Source organism: Anser anser (genome assembly GCF_964211835.1).
Source record: "Anser anser genome assembly, chromosome: 1".
NCBI lineage: Eukaryota > Metazoa > Chordata > Aves > Anseriformes > Anatidae > Anser > Anser anser.
Window position 1 is genome coordinate 4,115,788 of NC_139720.1, and position 13,833 is coordinate 4,129,620.

The following is a 13,833-nucleotide window of genomic DNA, read 5'->3' on the forward strand; positions in this document are numbered from 1 at the left end:
GTTGGAGTTGGAGTGATGCTGAGCAAGGCCTTCCAGTTTTCAGTTTCAACCCTAAGTATCTTCATTCCTTCCAAGTGTTGTGTTAAAAGTGCAGTTCTCTACCAAATCATGCCCTTAAGTCTTTTAAGAAGCCAAGGCCTTTTTGACGTTCCTACTCACTGCTTCACTCAAGCAGCTTAACTTGATAACTGGCAGGAAAAACAAAACAATTCCAGGAAATCACTTTCTCTCCAAATGTCTTTCCACTTCTTAGTTATTCATGACATGGCTCCTGAATACTACATGTTAAAGACTGTTATCAGCAGCTTTCTTGCTTGGACTGTCAGGGAATACAACCTTACACTTAGCATCCTTATGAAGACTGATATTTCAAATTTACTCCACTGTAACTCCAGTGATTTTAAAGGAGTTTCTCTGGCACAATTCTGATATCAGGTAGCTGTGAATCAGTTACTTGATATTAGATTAAATTTTTAAAGCTGTTTCCCCAGAGCACATAAAATAATTCACATTTAGCCACTTAAATTACCATTTGTCCCCAGTGGGTTCCTTAAGCAAAAATTAATACATGGGCACAGCTCACATGAACCAGAATCTTTGCTAATAGAGAGCATATGTTTCAACATAACAGCAGCGGGCAATACAAATGCGCTGTGCTCCTTCTTTTGTGATATGCATGGAGGTCTTTCCCTCAAGATAAACCCAAGCAGAGTCAAAACATTATTCCTCAGCTTCCCATCACATGCTGCAAGAAGAGATAATGATGCTCACCCATATTTCTGTCTTCCCATTGCTCTTTTTACACCTCTCTGCCAGCACCTTGAGTTCCACTGTGGTCTCTGAGACCATTTCGGCACTTTTGTCCTTGACGACGATGTGCATGACCCTGCCGTTGTTGATGTGGGCATCGAAAGTGCTGTTCCATGGTGGGTACATGGTGGGCTTCTTCTGCACGTACACTTGGCCATTTTCTGTCAACAAGAAGTGGTTTGGATTAACTGGAATTTTTTTCTCGTCTCCATTAAGGCCACCATTCTACAATCCCTGAGACAGATTTGTGTTATTTACACACTTTAAGGTCTCTCTGCAGGAAAGGTGTGTAATGGATGATGTTAGAGCGTCTGAAGAAGTTACTGTGTGAAGTGAAAGCTGGGAAAGGATTCATCTCACTTAACTTTAGGTGTCTACAATGTGTAAGTCAATATCTGATCTATTTGAGTATCGGCTGCCTTCAGAGACACTGAAAGGAATTTAGTACATATACATCAATGGAGTTAGGGTGCATTTATTTGACCAAATATAGGCATCTAACTTAGAGAAACACAATTTCTAACCCTGACTACATTAACTTTATTGAGTAGATCTCAAATGTAGAATCCGACACCATAAGATACCCACATTTAATTACATGAATCTCATCACAGATAACAAGTTACATGTGTCAGCTGTCCCACTGCAATGCAAAATGAATGGGTTTATTTCAATGCCCCCAAAAGCTTTGTGATTAGGTTCAGCTGCAGTACACAACCAGTCAGATGTTACTTCTCTGCTACCTCAGGTCTGTTAATAATAAATAACTCTCTTGCAAACCTGCAATCACATCCACAGCAAGGTAGAGCTGTTGACCTAGCAGACCTTTCTTGTACCTCTTCATGCACTCATTCCTCTTCTTTCACAACAGACACATCTTAAAATGATGTAAGGTGTCTCAGAGCCCTAGCATTAGCTGGCAAAGAGTCATCTCTTTACTTTGATATGTCAAATTAAAAGCTTCTCAGCCAGCTTGCTTCATTTCACATGGCCAGCTTTATACCCTGTAAAAGGCTTGGAAATTAAGGAAAATTCTACTTCACAGTTACCCTCTGCAAACTTTCAGTCTATCAAATGTCAAAGCTGATGGAACAAGAGAATAAAAAACAGTTGTGTGAGCAGTAGAGCTGTGACTCCTGTCTCCTCAAGCCCTGCTCCTATTTCCAACAATCCCAGCCCTTTCCCTTAACCCACCAGCTGGAGAAGCACATGTAGCCGATAGCCTGGAACATGACATGTGCTGGAGGAAATCTTTATCTGCTTTTCCCTTCATGGGAGAACTAATTCAGGTTTTTTTCCTCTAATCAGCATTGATTTCCCCAGGCAGGAACTCAGGGATTTTTGAGGCTTGCAGTGCACCTACAGGATGGATTAAAGTTGTGCAACATTCTTCTCAGGAAATGAGAGAACATTTATTGGGGTTAAAACAAATATCAGGGCTGTGAGACCATAACAAAAATGTCTCACCGCCACTAGATAGTTATAATTTGAGAAAGCAACTTGCCAAGAAGTTATGGATGATGCTACAATCAATACCAACTTGCTGAAATTTCCCTCCACAGCCCAGCACTTGACTCTCATGGATCAGTTTTATGCTTGGTTTGACCACATAAACTTGATTTGAGTTGCAGGACGCTCCGACCATCACCATTGGCTTGTAACGCAAAGCTAAGCAGAGGTCACTCCCACAACAGAAAATCACTTTCTGGTATGACAAATAGCTGTGCAGCTAAATCTTATGTTCATACTCAGTGTCCTCGAATTTTAGAGCACCTCAGTCTAAGGTGAATCAATCTTCATCAGTTAAGTGGGGCTGACTTTTCACGTATGAAGATTTAAGCAGTCAAATACCATTGTTCAGAGGCATAACTCATTCCCATCAAACTTGCAAATACATATTTAAGCCACTCTTTCAACGAAAGCAAACAAAATAAGGCAGAAAATGTGCAACAGAGGACAGAAATCTCAGTAAGGACCATTATTCCCTTGCCACCTCAGCAAACTACTCCAAGGATGTGAAACACACCACCTACAAAACAAGTGCTTTGGCTAGCGTTGCACTCCAAAATGTACAGCTCAAACAAACAAACCCTAGAATGCGAATGAACTGGCCAGTGCATGGGATCAGACACGCATCCCCAGCGCATCCCCACTGACGTCTGTGGAGTCCTGCCAAGGATTAGTCTAACCCTTGGCTCCTGAATAATGAAATAGCATCTGTCTTTCCTGGGGAGCAGCTCCCACTGTAGCTGGAAGCACTTCTCCTGCAGGCCTGCTGAGTTCAAGCACAGAGCAGGATCTTTCACGAAGTAAATGTCACCAAGACAGGTGTCAAAATGGCACCAGGCCAGGTGGCTTGGGAAGGCAGAAGCCATTTTTAAAGGACAGATATTTTTACACCTCAGAGGTGCCTATGATCTCTGGAATGGTTTGTCATCAGTAATAAATTGCTATAACACTTCTAGCTATGTGGAGTTGTTTCTTTCTTTCTTTTTTCTTTTTTTTTTCTTTTTTTTTTTAAGATTATATCACAAACTACCAAGATCTTATTTATGACATAAGTAGGTGGCAAAAATATAAAACAGGCAGTCTAAGATCCTTCTTGGGCTCCTGAAATTCTTTAGGGTGCCCTTTTTTTGTGACATCCTTGTGTCCACAGATGATGGGCATTACTCCCAGACCTTGTGTCCTCTGCCCCCGTGACTTAATATAACGGCTGGTGCACATGAGGCAACTTTTGGCATAAACACAAAATGAATCAAACTCCTTTTTTTTGGGAACCTAACATACTCATCATCTATCACTTGTCCCTTTGCAAACAAACAAACAAATACCGATACCCTTACTTTCCTAGTGCCATGCACAGTATATTCAGTCCATAGAAGGACTTTGCAAAAGCCAGAGAAGACACATCTACCAAAATAGTTCCAGAAAAAAAAAATGCAGGAAATTGGGATTGGATCTATCATGGATTCAGCCCTTACTGTTGTATAGCAATCTTCTGATCTGAAGAAATACTTGGCATTTATTAGACAGAGCACAAGTCTGGCAGTCAGGGTTGTTTGTATCTCTTAAAGCCTTTGCAGCAGACACATTTCTGCTTCCTGGACATGTCAATTCAGCCAAAATTTGCATAACGAGGCATCACAATAAAAATGTTTTGAATTTCATCACTACTGGGCCACAAGTGCTCTGTGAAATCTGGGAACTGGAGAGTAAATAGAGAACAAAAAAATCACAAACCAAAATGCAGCTATTTCAGATCTTCTCGACTAACGTTCGTCCTGTGATCCTCATTGCCTTTTGCCTTCTCTGAGCCTGTTTGAGCACAACCCTTGTGGATGGTCATGTTGAGACCATTTCTGGCATTTAACACTAGGCTCATTTCACTGAATATCAGGCATGAGCTGACTGTCTAAACTACCTGCAGAGTCAGCGGAGAGCACAGGGCTTTTCTAGGGTGTGATTCACCAGATCCATTCTAGGTGTCTTCCTTAAGATGAGATGAATCCACTATGTCTGGTTGCTCCCCTGGGCTGTAATGCAAGGGTGGTCAACTTGCTCAGATATTAATATCCTTGCAGAAGGCTGGAAATAGGGGAGATGGATCCCACCATCTTGGCTTAATCACCTTTAGGTGAGGTTAGACATTGACACAATTTAGTAGTGACAGAGGGTGTCTAAGAGCAACAGCTTCCAAGGGCGATTCCCCAAGACTCTAAGATGAATCAGTCTTGTGAGGATTCTGCTGCTATCACGGACATGATGAGGACCAGAGACCAAATTCTCAAGAGAAGAGTCCCTCTGGCTGTTTCAATATGCTCTGAGCAACTGTCAGAAAACTGCAATTACACCCCATCTAACAGAGGCATGTCATTTTGTTTTCTGTATTTGATCCTCACTAACGGAAAAAGAAAAAAAGTTTTTCCAAACACATTTTTCATTTCTCAGTGGTAGAGTATTATTATTATTATTATTTATTATTATTATTATTATTAAAGGTTCTCCAAACCACAGAAATTATAGCCACTAGTTAGTACATTTTTGTTTGTTAGGTGCCAGAAAACACTTTCAGCTTTGTGTAAGATGAATAAATATAGGTTTCTTCTGCCCAAATTGATTTTATTCACTTTTGAACTGACAGAGGCTTCAGTTTGAGTTATGGCTCTTTCAAAGGTCTCATTAAAGCAAACAACCAAGCACAGCAAAGAGCTGAAATAAGTCACATTTTCAGTGAAAAGTGAAATGTTAGTGATATCTTGTCATGCAACATTTTCTTTCCTTCTGAATTTACCAATCACCACATCTTTCAGAATCATTGAAAGTGTAATTTAAACAAAGCCAAAGTTCAACCTGATAAACGTTGACTCTTTAAAAACAAAATAAAACAACAACAGAAACACTACTAGCACCGCCAAAAAACAATGAAATACCAAATTATTTTAAAATTCTAAAATTTCTTTTTTTAAATTACTTTGACATCCCCTGGAGGTTTGAGTCACAGTGATGGGGGGGGGGGGGGCGTACGTCAAGACATAAAAAGGGATTTCTGAGTCAATTTAATCTTTAAAAGTATCACAACAGTCGTGTTAGGAATTTATCCAAGATTTCAGATAAATAACAGCCAATATGAGAAATTCCCTAACATTGAAGGTCTTGATTTCAATGACTGTTGAAAAGCAAATTGAAGAAATTTTCATCCTCTCACTGAGACTGTTTTCATGCATAAGACATATAAGAAATGTTTTCCCAATGAGGATTCATCATTCCTGTTCAACTAGGAAAAGTGTGCAACAATCCATATATCCAGACAGAAAAAAACAAACAACAACAACAACAAAAAAACGGCTTAGCAGAAAGTTTCACCTCCAAAAATATCACACAGTACAGCAATTATGTGGGGAAATTAACTCCCTCTGCAAAGCCTGGGGATGTTTGAGAGCTCTTATTTATCTATCTATTTTTACTTTTTGTTTGTTGGTTTGTTTGTTTAGGCTGGAAGTTACTGGACCTGTCTGTTCCTCAAAAAATGTGATAAACAAGGACTGCCCTCCCAGGATATTTCTAGGACACCCAGACTTTATCTGTCTAGAGCCCCAGCTGACAAAACAGCAACTGCTCATATAAAAGTGAAACTGAATATATCCCAGCTCGTCAGCTGTGTCATATGCTCGGACCTGTAATTCAGTTGATAATAACCTCACACTGAAGACAGAGACTTTGTTAGCTTCATCTTCAAATCAGACTTTTTGCAGGCAGTTCTGAACCTAAACTTGCATTGTGTTTAGACTCAAAAAGCACTTCACAAACTCTTATAAAGATTTACCACGTGTTTCCTACGCATCAGCAATGGCAAAGTAAAGCACACACGTTTCTATAAAAGTTCACATGCACGTTTAACACCTCCCCACTTACCTGACTCCACGGCTTCTTTAACCATCACAGCACAGTAAGGATTAATCACCTCCCCCTGGGATGGCAGGTAAGGGCCACTGTCATAGTTGGATAAACCAATACGCAGAAAGGGAGACATGACAAGTCCTGTGTCAAACAAAAGACAGGCGATATTTGGGAAGAGTCTAAAAATTCCCTTGGTTTTAACCAGCCTCTTATCTCCACCGGACAGGGGTATGCCAGCCGTTAGTTATCCATCCAACTGCAGACTCTCTGACTTCCTCCACTGTCTAGCGAGATGATGGACTGACCAAGCACTGCTTAATGTGCACAAGGTAATGTAACGTAGCTGTCAGCTTAACCACGTAGCTGAACTCATTGCAAGGCTGGAAAGACCCGCAGTAGCAGCTCTGAGGACTAGTGACTCGACACCAGCTGTCAGAAATGAGAACAACAATACATAGAAGCCAAATCAGGACTTTCTTGGCTGGGACAACCTCTGCTGTAATTGATGTTGAGTCACGCATTCACGAAGCTGAATGCTATGAGAATAGAAAGGGTTTCGGGAATACAAGGCTGTTGGAAGCCTGCAAGCTGAACACGAAACCGTGAAATAACTGCACACTATTTATATACAGCAATGAAATGATCTCAGGCATCCAACTGACTGGGTGCTGAACCATATTCATCAGTGAAGCTATAAAGAGAAAATTCAGCTCGTATGAACCACACTGTGTAGGGGGTGGAGCAAAAAAAATAAAAAAAATAAAGGATCTCAAGATAATTTCAAGCAGCTGAAAACAGAAACACATAAAAGCAAGATGGCAGGAAACACAACAAAGCCTTTGGGTTGGTCTTCTCTGCAGGCTCTTTCAGAGCTCCTAGTGAGAAGATTTAGTGAAGCCAACAACTATTAACTGCTGTAGCTGGTGCCCATCTTTGTGCCATCTGGACCCAAGGACTGGCATTTACCAAACAACTTTTGTGTAAATTCCTGAGCTGGTTATTCTTGGCTCCCCTTCTAGTCAACAGGGAGCAAAAGGCACTTTGAAGTCATCTTTAGATGTCTGTGTCTTGCACCACCATAGTTAAATGACATGAGTCCTACCACCAGCTGTTAACAGTCAAATAAATTCTTCAACTACAAAAGCAAAAAGTTGAATGACATGTGGGGTGGGATGCAGCACAATCCTTTTCTCCCTTTTACACATGAAATGTTCTATCCTAAAGACAACTTTACATGTCAGATGATCCATGTTCATTACTGGGAATGACATTTTCTTACCTGTAAATGGTATTTCCTGATATAGAAGTTTAGTCTTTGGCTAGAGGGGCTTCTTTGGTCATCACAGTTGCGGGCAACATGGAAAGGATTTTCTCAGCTGAAAGAATGAGGGTACGAGCTCCTCTGGCCGGTCTGATTTTAAAACTTGGACTCTCTGTTCAAAGAAACAGGAGACAGGACCATCAAAGAGAGGAAAAGTGGAGAAACCAAGACATAATCCCTCACTTAAGCTTCTCCCCTCTTACCCAGCAGTGTGGAGTGATGAGTTTCCATCAGCCCCCTGTGCAAAAGTCTAGTGTGAGAGTAAAAGTCAGAAAAACTTTCTGTTAGCGCATGGCCAGGTCTCAGCAGGTGGTTGTTCCACTTGTCTCTTGGATATTGTGAGACCTTCTTCTTCTTCCTGTTTTATAAAATGAAGAGAAATGGCTACAGTTAGCACTGGGACTGAACCGCCAGCTATTCTGGCCCGAATGTTCACAAGTGCTGAGCAATCACACTGCCACGCTTTCTGAGACTTTTGCAAACTGGTGGCCTGTGCAGCAAACTGCAACTATATTCTGACAGAGATTTCAGTAGGGAATGTTTTGCAGAAGATTCCCTAAATTTGTTGCCTTATGTAAGGCCAATCCATGCAATGAGCAACACAGGAAGACTCTACTTCCCATTTGAGCTCCTGAGTTAAATTAACTAAAAACTGGACTGAGTTTGCAGGAAAATAGCAGGGACTCATATACCCTCTTTGGTAATGTACTTGAAAAGAGAAGAAAACTATTGGGTAAAGCAAAGCTCCATCTGAGGCTGGATGTCGGAGATTTGTACAGTCACATTCTTCTCAGGGTGAGGGCAGAATCTCTTTGAAGGGGATTGCAGACAGACGTTAGCCAAGTTTCTGAAGAACTTGCTCTGGAAAACCACTTGAATTTAGATATTCAAGTATGGGAGCTTTGTGAGACAGGGCATTTGTGGCATTGCATAGTAGTACAGTGAATGGATTATGAGTGGTCCATGGCACAAAGGCTCAAATTTTTGTCTGTACTTACAGAAGCAGAGAAATCTGATCAAATTAGGTAGGGAAAAATCTCTTTAACAGGAATTAAAAGTATACTACTATTTAGGCATATAATAATATGTAACACTATATATAATATATACTACATATATTATATATATAATTTTATTCCCCTTCTGCAATTATTTAGACATTTCCTTTTTTTCAAAATATAAGAAGCCTACTTAGTCTAAAGACAAAAGGAAAAGCAAATCAAAATGTCTCTGGAAGCAGCGTTTGAGCCTGGCATTCATCATATTTCCATGAAGTCAATGTAGTTGCAACACAGATAAAATTGTGAAAACACCTTGTCCTGTGAAATACTCATCATAGAATCATAGTGTATCCTGACTTGAAAGGGACCCATAAGGATCATCTAGTCCAACTCTTGGCACCACACAGATCTGCCCAAAGTTTAGAGCATGTGACTAAGTGCACGGTCCGATCGCTTTTTAAATTCAGACAGGCTTGGTGCAGTGACTACGTCCCTGGGGAGCCTGTTCCAGTGTGCAACCACCCCCTCGATGAAGAACCTCTTCCTGATGTCCAGCCTAATGTCACTGCTACTACTAATGTCACTGCTGCAACTATTATCAGGTTCCCAAAGCCAGTACAGCTTTCAAAAAATCCATTGCATTGTATCAGATCTGAAAGACTTGTGCTGGGACCTCATATGCACCATTCTATCACATGAAATGTTCTGCAGCCACCATGAAAGCACATAGGTTAGGCTCACCTAGTGCTAGCACTAGAAAACCAATAGCTGCCCATATAAACCTTGCAAAAACTGGCCAGAATCAGAGTTTTGTGTTGTACCAGCTTTGTCTGAGCACTCTGCCCTGTAGTGAATTTCTTCACCCTGTCCAATAAATCAGACAGATAACTGGCTTCCTGCTTCTCTCTCACTGTCTTTCCTGAAACCACCTTGGCTTTGGCCCAAACATCTGTTTTCCAGGTCATCTCTCCAGCGTTTGCCACTGCAGAACTGCTACTTGGCTCAAATCCACAGCCATAAACAATTAAGGAACAACACACTCAGCTCCAGCAACGGCTCACTGTAATAGCAGCAGTTTAATTTAACACTAGAAGCAGCTGCAATGGATATAGAGAGTGTCTGCTTAATTTCCCAGTGGAAAAGACACTATAAGGTATCTGAAAATTAAGAATGAAATACATCTTTTTATAAAGGGCCACCTGCAACCTCTCCTCCAATAAACTACCTGATGAAGCTTACTTGGGGTTCATCAATGCTGCACCTTGCATCATCGGCACAAGGGACTTTTGCCCACTCTGGAGAGTAATGCAACATATGGAAACCCTTCTCAGATGATATTAAGAAGTAATAAACTCCTTAATATCCTTAATCAATTGTGGTTAAGGAGAGAGGAAGAACTGAGCTGCTGCTCCAAGTCAGCAGAACTGCACCGAAGACAGCTGCCTTTAGTGGGATTGATGTTTCTGCGCTTCGCTGAATGAAAATGGATGCACGCATGATACGGGAAAGATGGCAATTTACTGAATGAGAGCCAACTGAGAGGGGAGTGGAAATATTTTTGGGTTTGAGATGCTGTTTTGCTAATGTCATCAAACTCTCATTTTCTAGAAGTCAGAGGGAATAATTTCAGCTCTTTCCTTTTTTTTTTTTTTTTGAGGCTAAGCTGTGCATGCTAAATGAATTCATTATCCGAGAATCAGCATCACCAAGAGGCAAAGGAGCCAGGAGTTACAGCTGAAGGCTATGAACTTGTCTCCACCTCCTGACAGACATTTGCCAACCAAAAAAGAAGATCCTGACACTGCAAATATCAGTTTGTATGGATGGTGGAGACCTGCACATCAGCATAACTCAACACACTTCAAGGTCTTCTTTCAGGTTTCAAGGAAGCTCCGCATCAGTGATACTGGATGCCATCACTGATGGATATGGTCCCTGCCTATGCCCCTGACTCTGGATATCCCATAACCATTGTTCTCTTCAAAACTTTCATAAATGACCTGGGGCTTAGGGACATGGTTTAGTGGGTGACATTGGTAGTAGGGTGATGGTTGGACCAGATGGTCTTGGAGGTCTCTTACAACCTTAAAGATCCTATGACTTGGGTGTAGGACTAGAATGTATACTAAGTAAGTTTGCAAATGACACTAAATTGGGAGGAGCTGTTGACACCCTTGAGGACAGGGAGGCCTTGCAGAGAGATCCTGACAAATTAGAAGGCTTGGCAGTCGCCAGCCACATGAATTTTAACAAAAGCAAGTGCCAGATTCTACACCTGGCATGGGGCAACACTGGCTGTACATACAGACCCGAGGGAACGGCATGGAACTGGGACAGGGGAGGGTCAGGCTGGGGGTTAGGGAAAGGTTCTGCACCCAGAGGTGGTCGGGCACTGGGACAGGCACCCCAGGGCAGTGGGCACAGCACCGAGCCTGACAGAGTTCAAGAAGCGTTGGGACAATGCTCTCAGACATAGGGTTTGGTTTTGGGTGGTCCTGTGTGGAGCCAGGAGTTGGATTCAGTTGTGGGTCCCTTCCAACTCAGGATATTCTGTTATTCTGTGCTTCTATACCCCATGCAGTGGGAACAGGCATATAACTCCCCTGAGTGACTTTCATTTTGTGTGACCGTACCATCTGTTATTTCAGTGGAAATCAAAACAGCCTGTTTGTAAAGGAGGAAGTTCAGACACCCTCCGGGTTACACTTAGTGTTTCTCACACTTTCCTTTTACAATGGTTTTGGATCCGGGGAGGAACAAGAAAGGGAGGGAAATGTAAGTAGCTGTAAAATTTCCCTGCTCTCCAAAGTCAGCTACCCCATTTGCAACCAGGCTCGCAAAGGCAGTGGAGGGAGTGGACGAGAAAAGGCAGGATCAACTGCCATCCCTGATGGGATTGGTACAGTACCAGCCTCCGTCCAACTAAGGAGCCTCCCAAAACTTCTTGGAAAGACTTGATTTCAACACACAGGTGATGCTCACCATGCGAACGCTTCCCCATGGCTGGCAGAGCCAGGCAAAGCATTTCTTCTGGCACGTGAAAATCAGGCTTCCAGACTTTTCTGGGGCCCCCACAGCAGGCATGTGAATGGGGGATTTCCCTTTAAATGTCTGCGAACCATCTTGTGATGCTATGTTTAGGGCAAGCTGAGTGTATTGCTAACTGGCCACGGTCTCCTATATATAGCCTTAAAACAAAGCTGTTTGGACTCCACTGAATTCACGTGGTTTCTTCCTGTTGCATTCATTGTGCACAAGACAGGACAGGAGCCTTAGATGTATTTTCTTACGAGTAATTTAGCTAAGGCAGAGTTTAAGCAGGTGAACAGATTTACAGTTGTATGAGGGTTGGTATTTCATCCCACAGAAAACAGGATGCTGGTAGTGCCAGTGGTCACTGCATGGACTCTAGAATGGGATCTACAACACTTGAGGCAGATACTTGTATGGGTGGGTCTTAAAAACAGGAAGTTTGTGCTTTGTTATCCTTACGTTACCACTTGACAATTGCTTTAAGCACACCTAAATGCAGGCTGTGTCCCAAGATACTGTTAAGCCTTCCACCCCATCTCAGAGGGCAGGTTCCCAAACCTCCCCCAGCACTGTGTCAGCTGTCGGTGTAGGGTATGGGACCAGGGAACAGGTTACTCTAAAAGCCCTTCTTTTCCTTACTTGACAAGTGAGCTTGCAGCTGGAGCTGTTCCTTGATCTGACTGATCCTGCAGCTGTGCAGACATGGGGGACTGCACGAAGCAGCAATGACGGTGTGGGAAAGCATGCAGCAACTGTGTGTTGGTAGGGATAAAGAGACTGGGAAACTGTGGCCTCTCTGCTGGTGAAGAGTGGATCCACATGAATATATGCAGACAACTGAAGAGCTCATCACCCCAGCTCCCATCTCATTCTATGATTACCCATTAAAGAGATATAAGTGCTTGTAGGGCATGCTTCATGCCCTCCTGAAGAAGACATCTAAAATAAGTTAGGCCAATCCCATCCTGTAATCACTATTTCCCTGCTAGCCAGTATGATTACATCTACTCCAAAGAGGCCCAACATCAGACAAGTCCTACTTCTGATGTCTAGTGTAGAGGGCACAGACCTTAGGACTTGATCTGGGAGCAGGTGCATTCATGCCTAACAGTTGTAATAGCCTGAAAGAACAGTGAAATACAGCTGGGTGGGGACCCCACTCTTTCTGCTTGGCTGGGGCCAAAACCATCCGCTCTGAGAGGCAAGCTAAAAATGGAAAGAGGGTCCGGAGCAACGCTCCTCAGCACTTCTTAATTTTCTCATGTAAAAGAGCCAAATTCTCCCATCAAAAGGACAGTCTCTTTCAGATACACCTTTTGTTTTCCAGGAGACAGTGAATTTCTCTCTCTCTGGAGAGGCAAGATTTTAAAAGCTAAAGCCCTTGTTATTTCTGTAAACTAGAAAGAGGAGCAGAGCAGACCCACCCAAAAGAGAAAGCCAAACCTCTATTGGCAATAGCTTTCCGTCACTGAAGCTAGGTCTGAACCCTTTTAACTCCACCTTTAGTAGATGTTTGTCATATATGCTCCTGAATCAAAGCAAACTTGCACCCTTACCTGTCCTATCCGAAAGAAGCACAATTGTTCAGTTGACTCTCCTTCGTATATCTTTTCTTTTGTGTGTGTGGTTTTTCTTTTTGTTTGTTTTGCTTTTGGGCCCAGATTATTAAAAGCAACTTACTGGTTTTACTTTCTTATTTTCCTAGAGAGCTCTGGCTAGTTTAATTTCCTGCATCGCTTCATTTCTGCAACATTTAAGCCACACAAACACCAAAGAAACGTTTAAAAAATAACTATCCCCATTTTACTTATTTATAATTTTTAATACTGAATATTCTTTCAGGCTTTATCTGTCTTCTAACAAACACAGGCCAAACTTAAAATGACAGTGCCTAGCTTTTCAAAAACACTGCACACAAAACACTTTCAAAGAGCTTTCCACTGTAATGAGGGAAATAAAAATATATTGAACCGAGATGTAGCTATCTCCTTTCCTATGTCACTATCGCCTTTCCTTTGCTCTCTTGTTCGTTAGCCCAGCAGTTCCTGTATTTCTTGTAAGATTTTGATACTGGTTAACAGACCTCTTGCTGTGTATTATTTGTGTGTGTGTTTTTAAATGACACAAGTGGCATTTTCCTGAAATACTTCACCATCATGTACCAGAACTGGTAGTAATGTTCTGACCTTCTTGCCAGTCTGCACTTCTTTTTTTTCACTTTTTTCCCTTAAAATAAAAGAAAATAAAATAAGTCCAGAGGAAAGGGTG

General features: G+C 42.0%; 1 protein-coding gene across 5 annotated transcripts in view; it reads right to left on the bottom strand.

Annotated features, from left to right (window-relative positions):
- The window catches only part of PRKCQ (protein kinase C theta), a 61,146-nt gene that overhangs the window by 34,637 nt on the left and 12,676 nt on the right, over nt 1-13,833 (bottom strand). For 4 of the 5 annotated variants that reach the window (XM_083820188.1, XM_083820186.1, XM_083820187.1 and 1 more), the window contains 4 exons: nt 7,735-7,889; nt 7,490-7,643; nt 6,226-6,351; nt 772-971 (listed from right to left, as the gene is read on the bottom strand). In XM_083820188.1, coding sequence (XP_083676314.1) covers nt 772-971; nt 6,226-6,343 — 318 coding nt within the window. In that variant the 5' untranslated portion in view covers nt 6,344-6,351; nt 7,490-7,643; nt 7,735-7,889. The remainder of the gene's footprint in view (nt 1-771; nt 972-6,225; nt 6,352-7,489; nt 7,644-7,734; nt 7,890-13,833) is intronic. The other variant, XM_083820189.1, reaches the window with a different exon arrangement.